General features: G+C 39.1%; 1 protein-coding gene and 1 long non-coding RNA gene across 2 annotated transcripts; both read right to left on the reverse strand.

Moving 5' to 3' along the window:
* Window positions 1-114: 114 nt before the first annotated feature.
* On the reverse strand, window positions 115-2,250 carry LOC126918304 (60S ribosomal protein L11). Its single transcript, XM_050726018.1, has 5 exons — window positions 2,163-2,250; window positions 1,610-1,753; window positions 1,202-1,351; window positions 979-1,126; window positions 115-308 (listed from the first exon to the last, which is right to left on the reverse strand). Exons 1-5 carry the CDS (start codon window positions 2,166-2,168, stop codon window positions 181-183), a joined length of 576 nt encoding a protein of 191 aa, XP_050581975.1. The 5' UTR covers window positions 2,169-2,250; the 3' UTR covers window positions 115-180.
* Window positions 2,251-9,818: 7,568 nt separating this feature from the next.
* On the reverse strand, window positions 9,819-10,710 carry LOC126918310 (uncharacterized). The gene is made up of 2 exons (XR_007711305.1): window positions 10,571-10,710; window positions 9,819-10,499 (listed from the first exon to the last, which is right to left on the reverse strand). It is a non-coding gene; the product is annotated as an uncharacterized LOC126918310 (long non-coding RNA).
* Between the last annotated feature and the right edge of the window lie 57 nt (window positions 10,711-10,767).

Raw genomic sequence — 10,767 nt, forward strand, 5'->3', positions numbered from 1 at the left:
TAATATTTTTATAAAACATTAATATTATAAAATTGGCATTCAAATTATGCTTCTTAGACAAATAATATATTTATAAGCATGATAGTGAAATATGTGATGAAGGTATTAATAAAATTTGATTAAACAAATAGTTTATTTTTAAAATTTTTATGAAAGAACTGTAAAATACAAATATGTATATTACTTCTTCCCAGCTATGATAATACCATCATACTTCTGTTGAAACCATTTCATTGCATCTTCTTTGGTAAGTCTATGTTGGAAACCGACTTTCCCAGTTTTCCTCCTCCTGTGAGCTACATTGAAACCTTAACAGAAGAAAATATTGCAAACTGTATATAAAAGAATATTTATTTGATTATATCGTAATATAGCTTGATTTAATTTTTACAGTTGCAATATACACAAGCTAATATATCATTTATATCAATTAAAATAAATCTATGCATATAGATTGTAAATAAAGATCTGAAAAATCTGTTAACTTATTCAAAACTAATAATTCAGGCATTAAGGCATTCAGTCATGATACCTCTCAAGATTTGAAGGTCAAGGGCTGAATGTCTAAGTCATCTACAGAGATTTATATTTTCTATTAAATTTTTGATTAGAAGAAGAAAAAGGACATTTTGTTAAAGAGATGAATTATAAAATAGTGTCTACAGCATCAAATAGCTCTTAGTTCTAAAATTAAGTAAAAGGATAAATAAATATTCTGCAATTTAAACTCTTAATTTATCAAAATAGAATTATAACAACAATGTTAATATTCAAATAAATATGAATATAAACTGTAGCTTCATTTAAGTAACACACCCAGTATTATAAGTGGGCATGAGTTGCAAATACGAAGCCTATATTCTAGCACATATTGTATAAATATAGGTACAACTTGAATATAGTAGCAACTATTATGCCAGATGTGCATATATTTAATATATTGATTTATTATAGAATATTAAATGGTAATAAACTAACCTGGTCGTCCAAGTACAACATAGAAATCCAAGCCATAAATACCAATGCTGGGGTCATATTTAATTCCTAAGTCAATGTGTTCTTGAATACCAAAACCAAAGTTTCCAGTACCAGAGAAATTTTCTTTTCTCAATTCATATTCCCGTACCTTTAAAAGGAAAAGCAAAATTGAACACTTAAAAAGAAATTGAACGTAAAACATTCTTATCAGTGATAGAATTACCTTCAATCCACGTTCAAGAATTTCCTCTGCTTTAGCACCTCGTACTGTACAATGCACTGCAATTTTTTCATTACGGCGAATGCCAAATGAACGTACAGTATATCTTGCTTTAGAAAAAACAGGTTGCTGTCCAGTTAATTGTTCTAACACCTACAAAAATTTGAAAAATCTTAATAGAAATGAAAAATTTGTTACTTAATTTGAAAATCGTTGTTTATATTAATCTATATTTAATTAGAAAAAAGATTTATTTTTAAGAAACCAACTTTTATTATTAGAGATATAGAAACATATATATACAGTATATATATATATTTATATGTCAATAATTATAATGTAATAAAAGAACACGAAGAAGTTAAAACAATTTGAAATGAACAAAATACAAATAACATCTATAATTAGTACCTTTGCAGCACGAGTGAGTCTATCACCAGATTCACCGACACAGATGTTTAAACAAAGTTTACGAATGCGTACTTCACGCATCACATTCTTGGATGAATCCTTTGGCTCTTTCCGCACTTTTTTGGCTACCACTTTCTTTACATCCTGTAAAAAAGTTTGTCAATTTAATGAAAACTGCTCATTTTAAGTATTGTATACAAACGTAAAAAATATTCGAAATATTAACTTGTTTTATAACAATAAATTATGATATCAACATGTTTAATCTATTCATATTAATTTCTTGAACTAGTATTATAAACAACTATTCTATAAGTCTCATAAACATCATGAAACAAATTTAGGTTATACTCGCAAACATGCTGATAAACCTCGCCTAACTGTCATATATAAAACTTTAAAGATTAAAGTATTAATGAAAAAGAAATTGTTCAATATTAAATTAGTAAAAATGATTTCTTTGTAATATATAAACAATCTTCCATTTAGGCATGATGTCTTTGATATTTAAAGATTATAAAATTTGTTTTCAAAACGACGACTCCACACTCACCGCCATGATGAAGAGAAAAGAACGGAACTACGCACGCGCACCGATCACGATGCATTCTGGTGAGTAGTAGAAGAATGTGATTCTAAAGTAAAAGATTGCCAAATTAATAAAAGTAAATTTAAAATAAAATTAAAACATGTTGTTTATCCACATACAATCTGATAATATAAAAACAGGATTATTTAGAACATATGTAATTAAAATATATTTAAACTCTGTTATAGCTTCTATGTATAAATTATAATTGTGTGCATGTCCATGTGATTATTATTTTTTATATAAAGTTGCAAATAATAGTAAATTTGAATAATTTAATATTTTATAATTCCACGTTATATGTTAAAATATTTAATAATATAAAAGAAATACAAAATAAAAATTACTTGAAAAAGAAAATTAGTTCCTAGGATTAATAATATTAATAATATTGTGTTAAAAATAATACATATTGCGCAATTAATCTTTGATTAAATAATATTGAGAAAAAAACAGTACATGCGTATATTTTACTTTATAATATATTTTTTTAATTTCGCCGCTCCAGCCAATCAAGAGTCAGCTAGGCGGGATTGTGGCAAGATAAAGCATCACTTTAGTGTTGGTAATCGTGCTTGCTTTTATATCGATAGTATTTTCATAAATATATCTTTAAATTTTTGTAGGTATATACAGAAATTATAAAAAAATCTTTTAGATTTCTGGTAGGTAAGATTTTAGTCCGGTCAAATTAAACATAAAAATAGTGATCAAATAACAAAAATTCCGACAGAGCTAAATTTTGGTAGAGACCTTGGGTACACCAATAGAAATAAAGTGCCAAAAGTTTCCATTGATCCCATGGGTGCTAAAGAAGTTATTCAAGGTCGAAGTCAAAATTTTCGGATTTTTTTAAATTTTTCTTGAAAACGGCAAATTTTATCGAAAATATAGCCCAGACAAAAATTATAGATCATAAAATTATCTACAAAAATGTTCCTCATACCTTTTTTCCTAAGAATCACCATTCCTAAGATATCGCCATTCTAAAAGTTGAAGGAGTTACATTCTACATGATATGCACACAAATACCACATATATACATAGTCAGGCACTTAATATAAGTAAAAATACCTATTTGTATCTCTTATATGTTTAGAGTCACAAAGGGTATAACCTAGCAAACGCGAGGATGGTGCCCCGCTGGGGATAGTCACCCACATTATAATCAAACAGTTAAAAATTTCTTCCAAATGTCCAAATTGGACAAATTGAGAATATAAAGAATTAAATTAAAAAAGATATGTTTAAACCATACAATTCTGATAATATACACTCAAAAGAAACTCAGTCCCTTAGCCAGTCCCTTCTGTATATCCGCATGGTCTTGATCAACATCTGGCTATTCTATAATTGTTTACGTGGCGACGTTCTGCTTTTTTGAAGTAAGTGAAATACTTTTAGTGTTAGGAACGTTCCTTTCGAGTGAATACATGTATTTATTGCTAGCGTCTACTATTACGTTTGTACCCAATAATATTTTTAAAAAAATGTCACAATTGTGCTTTATTTGCAATAAACTTTCGACGGAAGGTGAAACTGTTACAGTTAGTCGTGGAATGAAAACTTTGATCGATGCAATTATCGAAAGAGGCGATGAGTTTGTTGATTATCTGAGAAGCGAAAAGTCTGTAACAGTTCACGTGGATTGCCGAAAATCATACACCCGGAAAAGTTCAATTGCTGCTATCAAAAGACAACATGAGGATGGACAAGCTAGTACATCAAAAGTAAGTCCACCTCGTATTAGAGCACGAGTAAGTGAATTCGACTTTTGTTTTAAAAAATGTTGCTTATTTTGTGGCGATGAAGCGGATAAAGAGGCTGAAAAAAAAATCGCTGCATCGTCGTCGAAAAATTTATAACGTTGCTACACTTTCATTCAAAGGATCCATTTTGGCAGTAGCGTAGGATCGTTCTGATGACGTATCAAAAGCTGTTACTGCACGCATTAATTTTGAGTATGATTTAGTTGCTGCTGAGGCTAAGTATCATGACAAGTGTTACAAATCTTTCCTGAGACCTAATACTGGCGGTAGAGTAGACCGTCCTCAAAATGAGACAATAAACTCTGCGATGGAGGAAATTTATAAGCTTATAGAAAGTAGTGATGATTGTCACTTTACACTGAATTCCCGCAGGGAGGGCTCGCTTTTGCGAGCCTATGGAGGCTGGCAAACCCACGTTCCCGCAGCCAGGGGGACCGTCGGGACAAGCGTCCCGCTTACGTGAGTCCCTATGTACACCGCAGGGAAGGTCGCCGGGAGTGTAAGGCGTTTAAGTACGGTTACATTCTCTCTACGTGACCTTGGGTAGTAACGCACCCACGATCCTGATGCCAAGGATGGGACCGTCGGGATAAGTTCCCGGGTACGCAAGTACCTTGAGGCCCCCGCTTACGTGAGTCCCATCTGGAACTGCCGAGCACGGTTAGCAGGTCGCCGGCCGGCAGTGACGTGGCCGTACATCCATACGATAGTTCCACCAATGACTAAGGTTGGCATCACGGGCGGTCGAGTTACAGCCCGGAGAGAGTAGCGACCCCTCTGCTCGGCCAATTAATGGGTATGGACTCGTGGTGACAGTGGTTCATGGCCAAGATGCTGGCAAGAGGGCCGAGTTAAGGTGATTGGCTCCACCGAATGGCCTTCGGCGGATGAGCAGCGTCCCACCTGCTCCGGAACCGTCCCGGGAGACGGGAGGGCTTAGAATGTGCCCCGTTCGACCTGAGACCTGTGGCTGTAGAAGAGTAGGGTTGTCGTGTTTACCAGCATGTACTAATTGCCAAGGTCAGTCTTGCTCGAATGTTCAATCGAATCCTATAGACGAAGATCCGTGTGATATCGATGAAGAGACAGCTGATTCATCTTCAGTTGAACAATTTATGGACATCCAGCAAGAAGAAGAGGAAGAAGAAGAAATCGAAGAAGACATGACTGTTGAAGTCGAATTTGAAGAGTATGAATCAGATTAAAATATTAACATAAATTAGAACTACAGTTTAAAATAATCACCTATATCAATATCAATGCCACCGATCATCATGCAGTAAATACAGTATTTTCCCATAAAACTCCGTCATAACAGATTATGAAATAGGCTTACCGGGGAAACCACGTTAAAAAAAAAGCGCCAAGTACACTACCTCATAGGTAGTATGGAAATGTGTGCATATATAGAATGTAACTCCTTCAACTTTTAGAATGGCGATATCTTAGGAATGGTGATTCTTATGAAAAAAAGTATGAGGAACATTTTTGTAGATAATTTTTTGATCTATAATTTTTGTCTGGGCTATATTTTCGATAAAATTTGCCGTTTTCAAGAAAAATTTTTAAAAATCCGAAAATTTTGGCTTTGACCTTGAATAACTTTTTTAGCACCCATGGGATCAATGGAGACTTTATTTCTACTGGTGTACCCAGGGTATCTTCCAAAATTTAGCTCTGCCGCTTAGATCATCACCCGCGGACGCAGTTCCTGGTCTAGGTGTTTTCCTCGCCTTTATGAATATGTAGAGGTGGTCCGAGAGTGACTCGACCTTCTCGGCCACTCTCCAGCCTGAAACCCGTCTGAACGGGTGTGGCCCATATGATGTCCACAACGGAGCACCCCCTCCGCGTCACGCAAGTGTTGACCGAGCCTCTGTTCATCAGCAAGAGTCCGAGACCCGCGGCCCAATTCGAGAGTGCGCGGCCGCGCGCGTCGGTCCTGGGGTTTCCCCATCCCGTGGGTAAGCGTTAAAGTTCCCCAGGACGAGCACTTGCCGGGGAAGGTGCCGCCTAACGCAGTCGCCAACCCCGTCCAGGAACTCCTCGAACGCTGCCCATCCGCAGTTGGGCGACACGTACACCATTCCTGCCCACTCAACCACAACGTATCCGTTGCCATGCTCCATCGGGATCCTGTGATGCGCTCCTAACGTCATCGCTTCCATGGCGTGCTCCGCGTCAACCTCTTTGCTCGCGGGCTGAAGGTCGGGGTACCCTGCGGCGGCGAGCCTTCCTTTACACCACTTGGGGCCGCGGGTTCGCGGTTGGTTATTCTCGTTTCCTTCTTCGGAAGACCGCATGCCGGTCTCCCCATCCTGTGCGCCGACGGTGTCCCGAGCGCCTTGCAGATCGGGCATTTCGGGTTTGTAGCGGTACATCTCTTGGCTCGATGTCCCGGGCCGCCGCACCTGTAGCACATCTGTCCCCTATCCTCCTTGGAGGTGCACGTCCTCCTCACGTGCCCGATCTCCAGGCACCTTGCCAGCCTGGGCCAGTTTCCTCACTGCTCCAGCCGCATCCACACGGATCCAAGACCGTTTTGGGCGGAGCGGTCCTCGCCCAGTTGAACGTCCTCCGCCTTGCTCGGAAGCGTGCCGCTACGCGGACTTTGCTTGGATCCAGGATCCGCGTCAGTTGTGCTGCGAGCGTGGCGGTCTTTTCCCTCTTCTGGTCTTCCGAAATCTCCAGCACGTCGCCTCCGGTCATGGCTTTGCGCATCTTCAACGTCTTGATGCCAACCTCGGCCAGAGGGATGCTGTCTCTGGTCGCAGACACCTCCTCGTAGGATTGGTCCGATCTTTCCTTCATCCTGATGGTGACCGCCGATGTTCGCGGTGTACGTAGGAGAGGCGGCTTATCTTCCCTTTTTCCCGCGATCTCCGTTCTTCGCTCCGGGGCTTTCCTCGAGTTCTTCGACCCTGACCGCGGAGTTGTCTTCGCCAGTTGTTTTTCGGCCGACGCCTTCTTGCTTTTTCTTCTTCTTTCCACGGTCTGCCATTCCATGACAGTCGCTTGTCCACCCTTGATCGTTGGAGTGTTTGGAGCTTCAGTGTCCATCCTTCTTGTGGTCTGCTTGGAGACGGTCTCCGTTTCTTTCTTCCTATAGGTGTCTTGTGGGCGTTCCTCTATTAGTTGGATCTGCGCGGTGCCCAGCTCATCCATCTTGCGCTCGATCGCCCAGATCGGAGCTCCGTAAAGGAACGTACAGCTGGCGCACTCCGACGCCAGCCCCCCCCCCCCCGCCCCCGGCCGAGGCAGCAAACGTCCTAAGGCGATCGCCGTCGCCTCAACCGACGGTGCCAGGCGCTCGAAGTGATCGCCGAAGGTCCAATGGCTGTCGAGCGTCAGACCCAAATACTTCATCCGGGTACCGATCTCGATGTCGACTCCTCTCAACCGTAGCCCGTAACCCGCCGGAGGCGTCCCGTGATTGGCCTGAGCTGTAAGTTTTGTCCTTGATAATTGTAGCTGCTGGCTGTAGATGTCACTGCTGGGGTACTGCTGTATTTTCTTCCTATTTAAGAATCGTGGATGAAAAATCGGACTACGGTCGCCGGGATTTGAACCCCGGTTCCGAACGTTCGTAACCTAAGGCGTCAACTATTGACGCGACGTTAGTTAGTGTTGAATGGTGGTATTTGTGCTGTCGAGTGCCGCCACATGCCCTCTTGTACAATCACATGGCTTTGGACTTTTTCGGGGATACCTCCAGCCTCCAAATCCCCGATGGCGGCGACGACGCAGGCCACCGCTAACTTCGCCAGACGGACTGTCCTATCCCACGCCGAGCCCCAGACCAGCACCAACATGTCGTCAGCGTAGCTCGTCCACGTCGAGTCATACGCGAGAACCCACAGTAACGGTCCTAAGATCGACCCCTGCGGGATCCCGCGACGCACGGCCCTCCGAATCGTTCGACCATCAGAGCCGGCGCAAACAATACTCCGGTCCCGGGGGAACGCCCGAACTATGCCCCGCAAGCATGAAATTTCATTAGATTATCAATTGTAAATTATCTGTCACAAAATTTCTTAATATTAAAATTATTTAAATGTATATTCTTTAACATAAAATGTACACCGCATACCAATTATATACCTTTATATTATTATGTTATTATATATATATATATATGTATTAGGAATTAATTATTTGTATTATACATGCAAATAATTTTAAAAAGAAAAGAAGTTTCATCCAGCCTAGGTATTCAGGTTTGACGATACTCAACAATAAAAGCAAAAGAGCAAGGATACTACCATCCCTTAAGTTTCAACGCTAGAGTGCATCTCAAGGGTGCGTTTCTACTGCGATACCATGTCTAGCGGCATACGTGGCGTTTATTGCCCACGTTTGTTTTCTGTTTCTAATATAAGATTATGTTAATGAGATTTTTAGGTGAATTATTAATTTATGTACTTATATTGTTTTATTTAATAACGTTTGTAATTTGTAATTGTAATTTAAAAAAAATAAAACAGAAAAATAAAAAAGAAAGTACGAGTCCGACACCTTATCGCAAAGCTAATCGGGCTCTTTACGTGTCGCTTGCTTAAACCTACATTTATGGCTGATCCATTATTCCCACAACCACGGCCTTTTTCTTCTTCTATCTTTTCATCTAAGAAATATTTTAAATACATCCTGTTAAGTTATACACTTTGCTCGACCGTTCGCGGAGAGACGCGATCGCGAGGAAGAGCGCCAACGGGAGTCGTAAATTTCCTTTACGATTAGATAATCGACGCTACAAAATAATCGATCCCCTATTTCGTTTAGGATAATAGAGGTGGTTGAACTGGTTATAACATTGAAGTAACAGGTTAGAATATACACTTTATTCCAACAACATTTTAGACATAGACAGTTACGTTCGGTGCGTATAGATAAGATAGACAGATGACTGATCTAAGACTGATAAACCAGTTAAGACGTTGACTGATCAACGCATGGAAAACCAATCAAGAGATATTTATTGATCTAAAGATGGAAAGCCAGTGAAGTTCGGTGACGATATTGTAGCGGAGGAAAGTTATTGATAGGTGTGACTAGTGCACAGGACTATCGGATTCATCGATGACAATTTTGGCTAGGAAAGTGAGGGCAATAGTCATTACTTCTAATTGGATAAGAAAAAGGTTGGTGGATGCGGAAGGGTTCTAGCCGCTCCCGAGAGAAAGTTGCTTACGCAAGCACATTGGAAGGAAGTGTTTGATAACTAAATTATAATTTTTCTTAAAGATATGATGTATATACTTTAACATTAATAATACAACTGAGTATGATATATTTTAAAGCACGGTACGACACAATTTTCACGCTCATAGCGCGATATTGTTTTTCATATTGCTCTCCATTTTCTATTTTGAAGCGACATTTTAATATTGAAGATTCAAAAAAAAAAAGTTATAAGAATACGGATCGGTATGTTAAAAAGAGCATCTAGTAATTGGTATATTTATTTTAACGGAAAGCAACAATTGATACCTGACACTGGCGTGTCAAAAACAAAGACTATATATTCTGTCTGTCTATCGTTAACACTGTTATAAAACGTTGTGAGGGAAAAAGAAGTGTGAAGCAAGACAAATGAAAAAGATCATTTAGTTCAAACGGTGGGCAAAAGAGTTGGTAGAGTGAGCCACTATTGTGGCGCGTCTTAATATAACAAGAGGTTCGCGAAAGCCGCTAAAGTGACGCGTCGTAATATAAGACGACATCCGCGGAAGTCACTATAGTGGCCTATCGTATCTAAGAGGTTAACCTTTAAAAACTATTCTATATATCATCTATATGTCAACCCTAATTTCACAATTTATGGTCAATGGCCAAATAAACAACACGTATATACATCTTCTAAACGTATCTTTATTTATTCTTTAGTCTTTAATTAATTAAAATTATATTGCATTATGTACTACCTGTTATATCATTTTATACTGCCTTTTAACTCTTTTCTTACCTATGTCAACTTCCACGCGTCTAACCTACGATCTTTATACATATTTCACAATTTTCACAAAGTTAACTCATGTTTCGACAAACTCTCATGCTGAATCAACATCGTTATTACATTTCCCTCTCCATCTTTCGCACCTCCAGATTAGATATGCGTCTATTTCATTTACGCATTTTTATTACACACCTAGTCCTTTCACCCTATACTTCACTTTGTTTTTATCACTACCTGCTTTACGCAGAACGCTTCACATTTTCAAACACTTTCATTAACGCTTTCATTTACACATTCTTATTTACACATTCACGCGCTACTTCTCCCTGCTACTTCTTGCTTTATTTCACACTTTTTCTTCCACGCTTGCACGCAGCCAACGAGATATTCAAGAGATTTCTCATTGTCAGCGATAAAACAAGCTGCTTTCCTTCTTCTCATTAGTCCTCCTGCTGCTTCTCGTCGTCATTCCACTTGTCACAGTCTACTTCTCTAGATGGATCGTCTAAACATGCTCGCCGCCAATTTATACTAAAGGAAACAAACCGGTATAACCTATAACTTATAACATGACAACTAGAATTACCTTTCGCCTATTATATTTATCTTAACCCTTTTATGAGTATATCAATCTGCGATCGACATACCTTTATGCTAAACTTACAGATACAAAAATATCTTACGCAGCTTCCGCCATGCGGAAGATTCCGTAACTATCAAAAATACGCTCGTACGACAGCCGAGAGTCACCGCGGACAAGATGTCGGTCATGAACTACGTAGAGCTCAGATCGTCCACACTACCCGTTTACAATAAACCATTCTGGTACTTTCAAAATTTAAAT

Source organism: Bombus affinis, chromosome 7 (genome assembly GCF_024516045.1).
Source record: "Bombus affinis isolate iyBomAffi1 chromosome 7, iyBomAffi1.2, whole genome shotgun sequence".
In the NCBI taxonomy this organism is placed as follows: Eukaryota; Metazoa; Arthropoda; class Insecta; order Hymenoptera; family Apidae; genus Bombus; species Bombus affinis.